This window comes from Salvelinus fontinalis, chromosome 10 (assembly GCF_029448725.1).
Source record: "Salvelinus fontinalis isolate EN_2023a chromosome 10, ASM2944872v1, whole genome shotgun sequence".
In the NCBI taxonomy this organism is placed as follows: domain Eukaryota; kingdom Metazoa; phylum Chordata; class Actinopteri; order Salmoniformes; family Salmonidae; genus Salvelinus; species Salvelinus fontinalis.
In genome coordinates, this window is record NC_074674.1 from 34,549,579 (window position 1) to 34,564,767 (window position 15,189).

A 15,189-nucleotide genomic window follows, 5' to 3' on the forward strand; every position below is an offset into this window, starting at 1 on the left:
AGTTGGCATGGTGATATGTGAGATGTATGTCTGATAAGTCATATAAAGGCCTGTGTGGTCACAGTGCCAGTGATCAGGTGTGCAATTAGATAGAGATATCCCAGAAGTCTCTGTGCCTCTCATCTGTGCATATTGGCGGTGGCGGGCAGGCGAGCTGATGATGTGTCAAGGTGTAACATGAGGCGCCCCTGAAAGACCTGCAGACACAATAACATGGCTGCCTACAGCTCTCAGCTATGTCTCTGCTACATGGGACAAGTTGTGCTCTATACAGTTCACCAGACATACAGTAGCTGAGTATTAATGATTTACACCGTAAGTGTGTGTGTGTGTGTGTGTGTGTGTGTGTGTGTGTGTGTGTGTGTGTGTGTGTGTGTGTGTGTGTGTGTGTGTGTGTGTGTGTGTGTGTGTGTTTAAGGGACTTAAAATACGTTTAAGAGACTTAAAATACCTATAAATCCACATTCTAAGTTGAAATAATATAAGTTATAAGTTGTTTTCTCATATAGTTTAGGACAAAAAGATACTAGGCCTGGACTATATATTGCTAAGTACTACTACATGAAAATAATGCTAATTAAAATCATTTTCATCATCATTTTCATCATCAAAATTGACTGCTGTAATGAAAACGGGTACAGTGCTGAAGCAATACAATCAATTAGCATAATTCTGAACTGCAAAAGAAAACGGGTTATGTGAAAAACAACTTAACAACGAATGACCAAAAATGGCCTTTCATACCCATGCTCTTAACATGTTGTAGCCATAAGACGGATAACACTCAGCATTATCAATAGAATAAAAACCATATTGTATACATTTCAATATAGTGTACATTTCCACACATCTATGTTTATAATCATTACTTCATTGCTTTAAAAGAGTCAACTTTTTATCGAATAAAATAAATCAAATTGGGCTTGTTATTGATAAGCAATAAGTGCAAAATGGCTTTTAATTTCCGCAACAACATGAGTCTAAACACCAACTTTCTGAGTTGTCTCTCGTGCTCGAGTTGGACCCTCACCCTCTTATCGTTCGAACCCCTACTCATACACGACTTCAAAACATTGGGTGGAAACAAAAATACAAACCGGGCCAATAAATTGGGTTTGCGACGAATACATGGCATACATTCAATTGCGCAAGGCTACATTGTCTAGCACGCTTGCCTCTTCAAACAAATACCTCTAGTAAACGTCGGCCTATTGCCTACATTTGTATTCTCTGGCTGGTATTTACTCAAGGAGTGTGCAGTCCATTTTGAACACTTTCAGTGGCAGGCTATTGTAGCCTATTGTATCGACTCCATTGCGCGTAGACTAATGTACTTACTGTAAAAACTGTATACTGGTAGTCTACCATGAACAACAGTTCGCTACCAAAGGTAAGCTATGGAGGTTTTTACGTATATAATAAACTATTTCCCAAGTGCATATGCAATGCAATTTAGTCAGGTTTGTTTCCCTGTCGGGTAAATGTAGATTTTCAAATAGCCTACCATACAATTTTGCATTATAGCCTCCTTAGATTAAATTAAATTAGCTGGAAGTGCCATAAAAATGCTAATCGACAATAGTTTGCAGAATACTCAGATGTTAAATCTACTGAAAGAGAGAGTAGGCTATAATTTTCCTGAATGAGATGTCACCCTAATCAATCGAATGTCATCAGCTCTGATAGGAGTGTGGTACACGGCAGAGTAGCAGCCGCTTATATTTAACAAGCCTGGCGCGACTCAAGTTTCTCTCTCTTTTCAGTGAAACATAGGCTACGCTGAGACAATTTTTTGATATTTACAAACAAGAAGTTTATGTGTCTTTCCATATATTGCGCGTAACGTAACCTAAACATTATTATAATTTTACATGAACGCAATTAGGCTTGCCTACTCATTTCTGACGCTTCAAAATGCAGTGCATAAATGACACCATTGCTCGTCAGCATTGCGTGAGTCTAAACGTTGTAACATTGTAATCTCAAACACCCATATTGCAATAATATATATATTTTTTAAATTGATGAAAAACTTACCCAATGACATGAAAGGTTTGGTTTCCATGTCTGGTGGGTTAGCTCATGCCAGCTGACACGACCGTGTGTGAGTTTTCAGGCGGGGATCGATGGCGTTATACTAAAAGGCTGGAAAGATGGCTCCAGGGCAGTAAAAGTGACAGTCTTTCAAAAGCGATGTTCGATAGAGTAAAAATGCACCTATAGTTTCTAGTTCTGTTAGCTCACTCCTTGCGCTCCCTCTCTTGGGCTAGGTTTAGAACTCCAACTACTGGATCCGCACTGCAATAGGGACCCACGTGAGGGGGACTCGCACCAACGCAAGCAAACCGCAACGACACACGAGAAAGGTGGAGTGTAAAAGGAGTCCCTTGTAGGACTTTTAGTTTTGGAAGCCAACGTGTGAAACGTGTTAAATAAGCAGGCCTAAACTCATATAGCTGTCAGTTTAGCATCGGTCCATAAAAAACAGAATTGCTAGCCGGTATGAAACCAAGCTCTCCAAGATAGTATTTACTCACAACTTGGCATCTCAAATAACTTTGAATTGAGTCAAGGGGAGAGTAATTGAAGTGGCAATTTTCTTACTCCTTCTGTAGTGTCTTAATAGATGGGTTGAAACTAGCATTCCTCAAGTGGATTCGCACATTTGCCTTGTTAATAGATGGGTTGAAGCTAGCATTCCTCAAGTGGATTCACACATTTGCCTTGTTAATAGATGGGTTGAAGCTAGCATTCCTCAAGTGGATTCGCACATTTGCCTTGTTAATAGATGGGTTGAAGCTAGCATTCCTCAAGTGGATTCACACATTTGCCTTGTTAATAGATGGGTTGAAGCTAGCATTCCTCAAGTGGATTCGCACATTTGCCTTGTTAATAGATGGGTTGAAGCTAGCATTCATCAAGTGGATTCACACATTTGCCTTGTTAATAGATGGGTTGAAGCTAGCATTCCTCAAGTGGATTCACACATTTGCCTTGTTAATAGATGGGTTGAAGCTAGCATTCATCAAGTGGATTCACACATTTGCCTTGTTAATAGATGGGGTGAAGCTAGCATTCCTCAAGTGGATTCACACATTTGCCTTGCATACACCTATTGTAGGCTATAATCCAGTCAAATCAAGGCAGTGGCACGGCCATAAACATCCATAATAGGCCTATTGAAAATGAGTACATTTGTCATATTTTAAGTATAATGACTCTCAAAGGGAGCAACTATAACTAAAGATGAAGTAATACATAGAATGACAGGGCTTGAAGAAATGGTGAAATGGGGTTACAGTAAGTGTTATTTTCCCACAACCTACTCTGACTGTCTTTCCACATCCACTGGCATCAACAGTGTTCATGAGCCATCCGCATGGCATATAAAAATCTATGTATTTATTGCAGATGCATAAAAGTTGAGGCACACTTGCACAGGCCCGGAGCTACCTATACAGCAGCATGATTTACATAACTCCCATTGCATTAGAGCACAGAGAAGTAGGTAATTTGTTCGTCATTGTTCCCCAGCTCTGCTGTTTTGGGAATGACCACGTCCTATCCCTCACCACATATGCTGCACACGTGGAATAACCATGTATTTATATACATTTCACAAGAGTGAAAAATACATTTTCACTTGAGATTACATTTCACCCAGAGAATTGTTGGAGGCAGTTTTGGCAGCAGAATACTATAGCAGAGCAGCACTCTGTTTCCCCCCCTTCAAGTTCCTCCTGCCCAATATAGGAAAGGAACATTGTATCTGTATGAAGTCCTGAAGCCATCCTCTAGGCCTGTGTGGAGAGGGCTCCTCATCTCATTGAGTATTGAAGGTGTTCACCACATTTGTACGGAGGCGAGATACATAATTAATGCAATGCATGGCACTTTAAAGATCAAAGCCAGTTGTGCAATAAACCAAAAGCAAGTGTGACTGAGCAACAATTCAAGGTGTGTGTGTGTTTGTGTGTGTGTGTGTGTGTCTGGTGCCTGAATGTGTGAGGCAAGAAGGGAGTAATGGGAGAGTTCATGCATACCATGTTACACTTTCTTCTATAGACTGAAGTGTTTTTTGTTTCTTTTGCATGGCCAATGTGTAATGTACAGTATATACAGTGCATTCTGAAAGTATTCAGACCCCTTGACTTTGTCCACATTTTGTTACGTTACAGCCTTATTCTAAAATTGATTAAATCGTTTTTTCCCTCGTCAATCAACACACAATACCCCATAATGACAAAGCAAAAACAGGTTTTTAGAAATGTTTGCAAATGTAATACAATAAAAATAAAAATAAACTGAAATATCACATTAACATAAGTATTCAGTCCCCTTACTCAGTACTTTGTTGAAGCACCTTTGGCAGCATTTCAAGCTCTGTCTGGTTGGATGGGGAGCATTGCTTCTCAACTATTTTCAGGTCCCTCCAGAGATTTTCGATCGGGTTCATGTCCGGGCTCTGGCTGGGCCACTCAAGGACATTCAGAGACTTGTCACAATGCCACTCCTGCGTTGTCTTGGCTGTGTGCTTAGGGTCGTTGTCCTGTTGGAAGGTGAACCTTCACCCCAGTCTGAGGTCCTGAGCGCTCTGGAGCAGGTTTTCATCAAGGATCTGTCTGTACTTTGCGTCGTTCATCTTTCCCTCGATCCTTACTAGTCTCCCAGTCCCTGCCGCTGAAAAACATTCCCACAGCAGGATGCTGCCACCACCATGCTTCACAGTAGGGATGGTGCCAGGTTTCCTCTATACGTGACGCTTGGCATTCAGGCCAAAGAGTTCAATCTTGGTTTCATCAGACCAGAGAATCTTGTTTCTCATGGTCTGTGAGTCTTTAGGTGCCTTTAGGCAAACTCCAAGCAGGCTGTCATGTGCCTTTTACTGAAGAGTGGCTTCCATCTGGTCACTCTACCATAAAGGCCTGATTGGTGGAGTGCTGCAGAGATGGTTGTCCTTCTGGAAGATTCTCCCATCTCCACGGAGGAACTCTAGAGCTCTGGCAGAGTGACCATCGGGTTCTTGGACACCTCCCTGACCAAGGCCCTTTTCCCCTGATTGCTCAGTTTGGCCGGGCGGTCAGCTCTAGGAAGAGTCTTGGTGGTTCCTGTAATGAACGTCGTCGGGAGAAGGAGAGGAGGACCAAGGTGCAGCGTGGTAAGTGTTCAACAAAACAACAAAAACGACAAACGAACAGTCCTGTAAGGTGACGAAAAACACTAAACAGAAAATAACCACCCACAAACAAAAGTGGGAAAACAGGCTACCTAAGTATGGCTCTCAATCAGAGACAACGATAGACAGCTGCCTCTGATTGAGAACCATACCAGGCCAAACACATATAGAAATATATAGAAACGTACAAAGCAATCTACGGTCAGGGCGTGACAGTTCCAAACTTCTTCCATTTAAGAATGATGGAGGCCACTGTGTTCTTGGGGAACTTTTTGCTCTGACATGCACTGTCAACTATAAAGACAGGTGTGTGCCTTTCCAAATCATGTCCAATCATTTTAATTCACCACAGGTGGACTCCAATAAAGTTGTAGAAACATCTCAAGGATGATCGATGGAATCAGGATACACCTGAGCTGAACTTCGAGTATCATTTCAAAGGGTTTGAATACCACTGTAAATAATGAATTTCTGTTTTTGTCATTATGGGGTATTGTGTGTAAATTGCTGAGGATTTAAAAACAAAACCAATTTTAGAATAAGGCTGTAACGTAACTTAATGTGGAAAAAGTCAAGGGGTCTGAATACTTTCTGAAGGCACTGTACATGTCTTTGTAGCTATAGCTGTGTATTCCCTTCAGATGTAGTTCTGATTAACACTTTTAGCAGCTTTAGAGTTAAGATTGGTGAGCCACACCTATTTAAACCCACAGAAAGTGGTTTTGGTGTCCCCCATCCCCCATAGTTTTTTAACATGGCATTGTGGGAGGTCAAATACTTGTGAACTTGTTGGGAGTAGATTCTCTCCAGGCTCCGGAAAAGATCTCTGACCTCGTTACATTTCTGAAATCATTCTTCGCTCAACGCACTTCCTGTTCAAGCCCATACACATAGGAGCTCCACCAATCAGAGAGAATGTTAGGGAGTCACAGGTCAACACAACATAGGGGTAGAGAACCTGGACCAGAGAGGGAGAAGGCGAGCGAGAGCGAGAGAGAGGGAGAGGGAGAGAGAGAGAGAGGGAGAGAGAGAGAGAGAGGGAGAGGGCGAGCGAGAGCGAGAGAGAGGGAGAGGGAGAGAGAGAGAGAGAGAGAGGGAGAGAGAGAGAGAGAGGGAGAGAGAGAGAGGGAGAAGGCGAGAGAGGGAGAGAGAGAGAGAAAGAGAGAGAGAGAGAGAGAGGGAGAAGGCGAGAGTGGGAGAGAGAGAGAGAGAGAGAGAGGGGGGGGAGTAGAAAGAGAGGGAGAGAAAGATAGACATTCTTTGATACTTGTTATGATGAGTTCACTAAAATCTTAAAAATATGAAACAAATTGACTAGAGGAGGGCATAGGCTACTCCCAAGCCCCAGGAAAAACACCAGTGAACTTTACAGTGTCCTCTCCCTTCCCTATGTGAGGAAAATGTGTATCTCTTTAGACCACAGGCGTCAAACTCATTGACGTCCTTGTCGTCAATCTTTCATTTTGGTGATTATTAGTGAGTTGGACACAGTCAAGAAATTGTATAAAGGTCCACTGTCATTTCTACACAGTTTTGATATGGTTTTAGTGATTTTAAAGTATGTTGAGTTTTTTGATTATTAAATTTGTTTTACTCAAAGCATCGGCATGACGGATGGGACCGTATGTTTGGCACCCCTTCTTTAGATAATGATTCCACCACAACTCATGACTGCTGGATGACATTACAGTCTGTTCTGAAGACCACAAGGTCCCAAGTAAAGCACAGTATTGTTTAACCATTGTATAAGATTCATTGCCCCGGTTGGTGACGACCACAGAGCAGGGAGGAGAAAGAGTAAAGATTTGATTGATATTCTGTTGGTCCTCAGCAGCTCAGATGGCTGTTAAGCCTAAGGCCTGTGCTCTGTAATCGAAGACAGACACAACACATTCTTTTAAACGCCTCGTTCGCCATTGCTCTCTCATCTGCCCACTAGACCCAGCTATTTAATCCTCCTCCTTGGCCGTGATTAATAGCTGTCTGACACTTCACCTCCTTCCATGTCAATTCTCAGTAGGGTGTTTTGGATGTCCCCTGTACTGAACACTTCAGATGCCGTTTCTCTCCCCAACCTGCACCCTTGACTGTTAATAGCGATGGCTCTTCCAATGGTCTCTCTTTCTCTCTCTACCTCCATCCCCCTGACTCCCCCTCTCTCTCTCCCTCCTTCCCCCTGACTCCCTCTCTCTCTCTCTCCCTCCTTCCCCCTGACTCCCTCTCTCTCTCTCTCTCCCTCCTTCCCCCTGACTCCCTCTCTCTCTCTCTCCCTCCTTCCCCCTGACTACCTCTCTCTCTCTCTCCCTCCTTCCCCCTGACTCCCCCTCTCTCTCTCCCTCCTTCCCCCTGACTCCCTCTCTCTCTCTCTCTCCCTCCTTCCCCCTCACTCCCTCTCTCTCTCTCTCTCCCTCCTTCCCCCTGACTCCCTCTCTCTCTCTCCCTCCTTCCCCCTGACTACCTCTCTCTCTCTCCCTCCTTCCCCCTGACTCCCCCTCTCTCTCTCCCTCCTTCCCCCTGACTCTCTCTCTCTCTCTCTCTCTCCCTCCTTCCCCCTGACTCACTCTCTCTCTCTCTCTCCTTCCCCCTGACTCCCCCTCTCTCTCTCTCTCTCTCCCTCCTTCCCCCTGACTCCCTCTCTCTCTCTCTCCCTCCTCCCCCCTGACTACCTCTCTCTCTCCCTCCTTCCCCCTGACTCCCTCTCTCTCTCTCTCCCTCCTTCCCCCTGACTCCCTCTCTCTCTCCCTCTCTCCCTCCTTCCCCCTGACTCCCTCTCCCTCTCTCTCCCTCCTTCCCCCTGACTCCCCCTCTCTCTCTCCCTCCTTCCCCCTGACTCCCTCTCTCTCTCTCTCTCTCTCTCTCTCCCTCCTTCCCCCTGACTCCCTCTCTCTCTCTCTCCCTCCTTCCCCCTGACTCCCTCTCTCTCTCTCTCTCTCTCTCTCTCTCCCTCCTTCCCCTTGACTCCCTCTCTCTCTCTCTCCCTCCTTCCCCCTGACTCCCTCTCTCTCTCTCTCTTCCTCCTTCCCCCTGACTCCCTCTCTCTCTCTCTCCCTCCTTCCCCCTGACTCCCTCTCTCTCTCTCTCCCTCCTTCCCCCTGACTCCCTCTCTCTCTCTCTCCCTCCTTCCCCCTGACTACCTCTCTCTCTCTCTCCCTCCTTCCCCCTGACTCCCTCTCTCTCTCTCTCTCTCCTTCCCCCTGACTCCCTCTCCCTCTCTCTCCCTCCTTCCCCCTGACTCCCTCTCTCTCTCTCCCTCCTTCCCCCTGACTCCCTCTCTCTCTCTCTCTCCCTCCTTCCCCCTGACTCCCTCTCTCTCTCTCTCTCCCTCCTTCCCCCTGACTCCCTCTCTCTCTCTCTCTCCTTCCCCCTGACCCCCTCTCTCTCTCTCTCCCTCCTTCCCCCTGACTCCCTCTCTCTCTCTCTCTTCCTCCTTCCCCCTGACTCCCTCTCTCTCTCTCTCTCTCTCTCCCTCCTTCCCCCTGACTCCCTCTCTCTCTCCCTCCTTCCCCCTGACTCCCTCTCTCTCTCTCTCCCTCCTTCCCCCTGACTCCCTCTCTCTCTCTCTCTCTCCCTCCTCCCCCCTGACTACCTCTCTCTACCTCTCTCTCTTTCTCCCTCCTTCCCCCTGACTCCCTCTCTCTCTCTCTCCCTCCTTCCCCCTGACTCCCTCTCTCTCTCTCTCCCTCCTTCCCCCTGACTCCCCCTCTCTCTCTCCCTCCTTCCCCCTGACTCCCTCTCTCTCTCTCTCCCTCCTTCCCCCTGACTCCCTCTCTCTCTCTCTCTCTCCCTCCTCCCCCCTGACTACCTCTCTCTACCTCTCTCTCTCTCTCCCTCCTTCCCCCTGACTCCCTCTCTCTCTCTCTCCCTCCTTCCCCCTGACTCCCTCTCTCTCTCTCTCTCTCCCTCCTCCCCCCTGACTACCTCTCTCTCTTTCTCCCTCCTTCCCCCTGACTCTCTCTCTCTCCCTCTCCCTCCTTCCCCCTGACTCCCTCTCTCTCTCTCTCCCTCCTTCCCCCTGACTCCCCCTCTCTCACCCTCCTTCCCCCTGACTCCCTCTCTCTCTCTCTCCCTCCCTCCCCCTGACTCCCTCTCTCTCTCTCTCCCTCCTTCCCCCTGACTCCCTCTCTCTCTCTCTCTCCCTCCTTCCCCCTGACTCCCTCTCTCTCTCTCTCTCCCTCCTTCCCCCTGACTCCCTCTCTCTCTCTCTCTCCTTCCCCCTGACCCCCTCTCTCTCTCTCTCCCTCCTTCCCCCTGACTCCCTCTCTCTCTCTCTCTTCCTCCTTCCCCCTGACTCCCTCTCTCTCTCTCTCTCTCTCTCCCTCCTTCCCCCTGACTCCCTCTCTCTCTCCCTCTCTCCCTCCTTCCCCCTGACTCCCTCTCCCTCTCTCTCCCTCCTTCCCCCTGACTCCCCCTCTCTCTCTCCCTCCTTCCCCCTGACTCCCTCTCTCTCTCTCTCTCTCTCCCTCCTTCCCCCTGACTCCCTCTCTCTCTCTCTCCCTCCTTCCCCCTGACTCCCTCTCTCTCTCTCTCTCTCTCTCTCTCTCCCTCCTTCCCCTTGACTCCCTCTCTCTCTCTCTCCCTCCTTCCCCCTGACTCCCTCTCTCTCTCTCTCTTCCTCCTTCCCCCTGACTCCCTCTCTCTCTCTCTCCCTCCTTCCCCCTGACTCCCTCTCTCTCTCTCTCCCTCCTTCCCCCTGACTCCCTCTCTCTCTCTCTCCCTCCTTCCCCCTGACTACCTCTCTCTCTCTCTCCCTCCTTCCCCCTGACTCCCTCTCTCTCTCTCTCTCTCCTTCCCCCTGACTCCCTCTCCCTCTCTCTCCCTCCTTCCCCCTGACTCCCCCTCTCTCTCTCCCTCCTTCCCCCTGACTCCCTCTCTCTCTCTCTCTCCCTCCTTCCCCCTGACTCCCTCTCTCTCTCTCTCTCCCTCCTTCCCCCTGACTCCCTCTCTCTCTCTCTCTCCTTCCCCCTGACCCCCTCTCTCTCTCTCTCCCTCCTTCCCCCTGACTCCCTCTCTCTCTCTCTCTTCCTCCTTCCCCCTGACTCCCTCTCTCTCTCTCTCTCTCTCCCTCCTTCCCCCTGACTCCCTCTCTCTCTCCCTCCTTCCCCCTGACTCCCTCTCTCTCTCTCTCCCTCCTTCCCCCTGACTCCCTCTCTCTCTCTCTCTCTCCCTCCTCCCCCCTGACTACCTCTCTCTACCTCTCTCTCTTTCTCCCTCCTTCCCCCTGACTCCCTCTCTCTCTCTCTCCCTCCTTCCCCCTGACTCCCTCTCTCTCTCTCTCCCTCCTTCCCCCTGACTCCCCCTCTCTCTCTCCCTCCTTCCCCCTGACTCCCTCTCTCTCTCTCTCCCTCCTTCCCCCTGACTCCCTCTCTCTCTCTCTCTCTCCCTCCTCCCCCCTGACTACCTCTCTCTACCTCTCTCTCTCTCTCCCTCCTTCCCCCTGACTCCCTCTCTCTCTCTCTCCCTCCTTCCCCCTGACTCCCTCTCTCTCTCTCTCTCTCCCTCCTCCCCCCTGACTACCTCTCTCTCTTTCTCCCTCCTTCCCCCTGACTCTCTCTCTCTCCCTCTCCCTCCTTCCCCCTGACTCCCTCTCTCTCTCTCTCCCTCCTTCCCCCTGACTCCCCCTCTCTCACCCTCCTTCCCCCTGACTCCCTCTCTCTCTCTCTCCCTCCCTCCCCCTGACTCCCTCTCTCTCTCTCTCCCTCCTTCCCCCTGACTCCCTCTCTCTCTCTCTCCCTCCTCCCCCCTGACTACCTCTCTCTCTTTTTCCCTCCTTCCCCCTGACTCCCTCTCTCTCTCTCTCCCTCCTTCCCCCTGACTCCCTCTCTCTCTCCCCCTCCTTCCCCCTGACTCCCCCTCTCTCTCTCTCTCTCTCTCTCTCTCTCTCTCCCTCCTTCCCCCTGACTCCCTCTCTCTCTCTCTCCCTCCTTCCCCCTGACTCCCTCTCTCTCTCTCTCCCTCCTTCCCCCTGACTCCCTCTCTCTCTCTCTCTCTCTCTCTCTCTCTCTCCCTCCTTCCCCCTGACTCCCTCTCTCTCTCTCTCCCTCCTTCCCCCTGACTCCCTCTCTCTCTCCCCCTCCTTCCCCCTGACTCCCCCTCTCTCTCTCTCTCTCTCTCTCTCTCTCTCCCTCCTTCCCCCTGACTCCCTCTCTCTCTCTCTCCCTCCTTCCCCCTGACTCCCTCTCTCTCTCTCTCCCTCCTTCCCCCTGACTCCCTCTCTCTCTCTCTCACTCCTTCCCCCTGACTCCCTCTCTCTCTCTCTCCCTCCTTCCCCCTGACTCCCTCTCTCTCTCTCTCTCTCCCTCCTTCCCCCTGACTCCCTCTCTCTCTCTCTCCCTCCTCCCCCCTGACTACCTCCCTCTCTCTCAATTCAATTTTCAATTCAAGGGCTTTATTGGCATGGGAAACATATGTTTACATTGCCAAAGCAAGTGAAATAGATAATAAACAACAGTTAAATAAACAACAACAAATTAACAGTAAACATTACACACATTTCCAAAAGAATAAAGACATTTAAAATGTCAAATTATGTCTATATACAGTGTTGTAATGCGGTGCAAATAAGTAAAGTACAAAAGGGAAAATAACTAAACATATCTCTCTCACTCTCTCTCTCTCTCTCTCTTGCTCTCTCGCTCTCTCCCTCCTTCCCTATGACTCTCTCTCTCTCTCTCTTCCTCCTTCCCTATGACTCCCTCTCTCTCTCTCTCTCTCTCTCTCTCCCGCCTCTCTCTCTCCCTCTCCTCCTCTTTCTCTCTCTCTCCCTCCCTCCCCCTGACTCCCTCTCCCCCTCTCTCTCCTTCTCACCTCCTCTCTCTCTCTCTATCTACAGTATCTCTCCCTCTTCCCCCCTCTCTCCCTCTCCCCCTCTCTATCCCCCCTTCTCTCTCTCTTCCCACTTAGGTAGGGAGGCACACACACCACTATCACTACACTCTTTTCTATGGTAGACAGTCTCTCTCCTCCTTGTTCTTGACCATTCAGATCAAACTCATCCATAAAAGTCATTCTACTGTAGCTCCTTTCTGTGCCAATCACAGTGTTGTGCTGATCAGAGGAATCTGTACAAGAGCAAGTTTAAACCATGAAAGTCTACTTTAAGGCAGGCATTACGTTTAGGGCATATTTTTTATCCAGAAAACCTAAGAGGCAAATTGTCATTAAGAACTTCAAAGGCAAATTAGTCCAGTTATTTTAATTTATTTCTCAGATTAGAAATGAGGGGGGGGAAATCCTATTTCTATTCTGTATTTTACAAAGGTTACAGAGAGTTCTCGCTGGTATAGGTTTATTATCCTGAAACGTTGAGTTAATTACATATAGGACATATAGGACATATAGGACAGAGGGATCAAGAGAGAGTAGTATAGAAAAGAGAGGAGTGCAAAGTGTACGAGATCACCATCAGGCTGGTTTCTGGTCTGAGGCTTTCTGAATGGTCTGCCTCCAGGGTGGGTCTCCATGGGCAGAACCTTCAGGTTCACATTCCTCAACCTTTTGTCTGGGGATGGCACTGAGACTATGTTGCTGGAGCAGGACGAGGTACCATACAGACCAAGACACCAGTTGTTATAATGTCTAAAACTACAATCCACTTCTTTGAGGACAGTTTAAACAAAATAGTGCCAGAGATTCTTACTATCATTTCAAAGCAAATCCATCAATAGCACTCAGTAACAGTATTTGTCCAGACCAGGATTTCATAGGCCCTGTTGCCACACACTATGATAGGCCTACTCTTTAATCCTTGAGTTTAGTTTGTGTGGCCAATTATCTTCAATGACAAAGAAGAAATCCACAGTTCATGAGATCCACAGACGCCATAGTAGAGGCCTAAAATAAACTTTGAATCCAGTTGGCAATGATGCTTATAAAACACTCCAGGGATGTTACACCTTGTGCGCACAGAGCCACTTCACTGACAGTGTTGCGTTTTTACAGGAGCTCATTTGATAGGAGGTGCGAAGGTGTTTGTGGATTTCTTCCTATCAGAAAGAGCCGATAGATGTAGGGAAGAAGCAGGAGGGAAAGGGAACAGTAGGTGAAAAACACATGCTGGCTGCACAATATTTTCATAAACGATTAGAACCCATCTTGCTCACGGTCGTTATCAATATTGAACATTACATCACCGGCACTTCTAACATTCCACGCAAGGGTTTGAATCATACTCTAGGCTGTATGGTTTGAATACTGCCACAGGCTGATGAGAATCCCTCCACACTGCGGGAACCTGCGAAATTCAAGCATGCATCATTCTTTTATATCGCATTAAAGTGAAATTGGCTACGTTTAAACAGACACCACGATAAATCTCCCCGGCACTTGTCGCGTGCTGTTTTCATCACATGGTGGGAAATGCTCATCTCTCCTGAGCATCGTCTACTTACCTGGAATTGAGTCCAGCGTTATTGCATGCTGATGGAGTGATGGCAGTCTTGTGAGGGACAGATTCACTCAGTGAGTTATTGGTCTCTGTAAGGGTGAAGGTATAGTCAAGTGTTTTAGTTCTAGGCTCCAGCTGAAAGATGACGGATTCTGTCATTAAAGTACAGTACGGTCTGCTGTCAGATAAGACCTACCATCATAATCCTCCTTCTCTCACCCCCTTTAGACTCAAACCAATTAGGCAACATAAGTTAATTTCTATCTAAGTTAAACAGTATTCATACTGAACATCAGAGAGGACTAGCTAGACATGTCTGGATGTTATTAGTCGTTGCGTTTGTCCTGGGTGACTTATTTCCCCTCAGTGCAGCTGGGAGAGAGTGTGACACTGTTGGACTTCAGTTGGATAAACAGTCCCTGTGGAGGCCAGGGCTCATGTGTACACACTGGGCACAGCACACGTTCTCCATGGGGCCTGCCGCTAGGCTGCCGTCACCACGATGGATGGCTTAACCAGGCCAGAAGTCCATGTGAGCACAGCAGTTTAAATATGACTGAAGACCTCCCCATCCATGTACAGAATCTGTCACTACACACACACACACACACACACACACACACACACAGAGTCACTGACTTGACTGAGAGTAGTTTCACTATAATGAGCAATAGCTTTGAGCAGAAATTGAAATGTTTATTACTCCACATTACACATTTTTCTCTCCTCATTGTTGGGAAAGGCCTGTAAGTAACATTTCACGGTTAGTCTACACCTGTAGTCTACACCCGTTGTTTATGAACATTTTATTTTATTTAGTGACACATGCAAACACACACCCAGGACTACACATAAAACTCAATGAGTTAATTATTTTAAAGGGGAATAGTCATTATTTTAAATTGGAGACGTTTTTCCTGTTTAGAAGAGGGTCTAAATGGTTTGTATCAGAGGGACTGAGCCTGGTTGCCTTGGCAGTGGCCCAGGGGGAGTGACAGAGCATCAGAGGTGCTATCTGTCTGTGTTAGCCGGCTTCCTCACAGTACACCAGCCCCAGTATATCTCTATCTGGGCAGCAGCCTGCAGAGAGCCACCCTTCCTTCACACAGCGATTATCTCCTTGTGAACTGCGAGCATGGGCCTGGCTGTGTGTGTGTTTGTGTCTGAGCCACACTCTGCCTGTGATTTACAGCACCCCTCTGCATCCCCTCTCTCTACCTCCCTCCCTCTCTGCTTCTGTCTGCTGGTCAACTGCCAGGGTGAAGGCAGCTTCCACGGCCAGTCCACCATAAATCTGGACACTTCCTTCTACTGTCTCCCACTTCGAGGGGAAGCCTGGCCTGTTGCAAACACCATTAACCCTCTTCCTCTCTGTCCACAACCCCCTACCCAACCCTGCCCCACACACCCATCCTCCATGACAAGCTTCAGCAGGGAAAGGCAACAGAAACGCCCTGTACTCTTTCCTTTCCTCTCAGACCTTAGTCTCGTAACCCCGACCCTAGGCAACAGCAGTGACTAAAGTATGGTTTCATTGAAGGACTCGTATCAAATCAAATCAAATCAGATTTGTCACATGCGCCAAATACAACAGGTGTAGACCTTACAGTGAAATGCTTACTTACAAGCC

General features: G+C 48.1%; 1 protein-coding gene across 6 annotated transcripts in view; it reads right to left on the reverse strand.

Moving 5' to 3' along the window:
- LOC129864070 (retinoic acid receptor RXR-alpha-A) overlaps positions 1–13,943 on the reverse strand; it is a 162,526-nt gene extending 148,583 nt beyond the window's left edge. For 2 of the 6 annotated variants that reach the window (XM_055936651.1, XM_055936653.1), the window contains exons 1-2: positions 13,756–13,943; positions 13,564–13,648 (exon numbers count right to left, since the gene is read on the reverse strand). Coding sequence is in view for 4 of the 6 variants with exons in the window: in XM_055936647.1 (XP_055792622.1) it covers positions 2,038–2,065 (28 nt within the window). In the remaining 2 variants the exon portion in view is untranslated. Of the gene's footprint in view, positions 1–2,037; positions 4,175–13,563; positions 13,649–13,755 lie in introns of those variants that run through there. The other 4 variants (XM_055936647.1, XM_055936650.1, XM_055936648.1 and 1 more) reach the window with 4 other exon arrangements.
- Between the last annotated feature and the right edge of the window lie 1,246 nt (positions 13,944–15,189).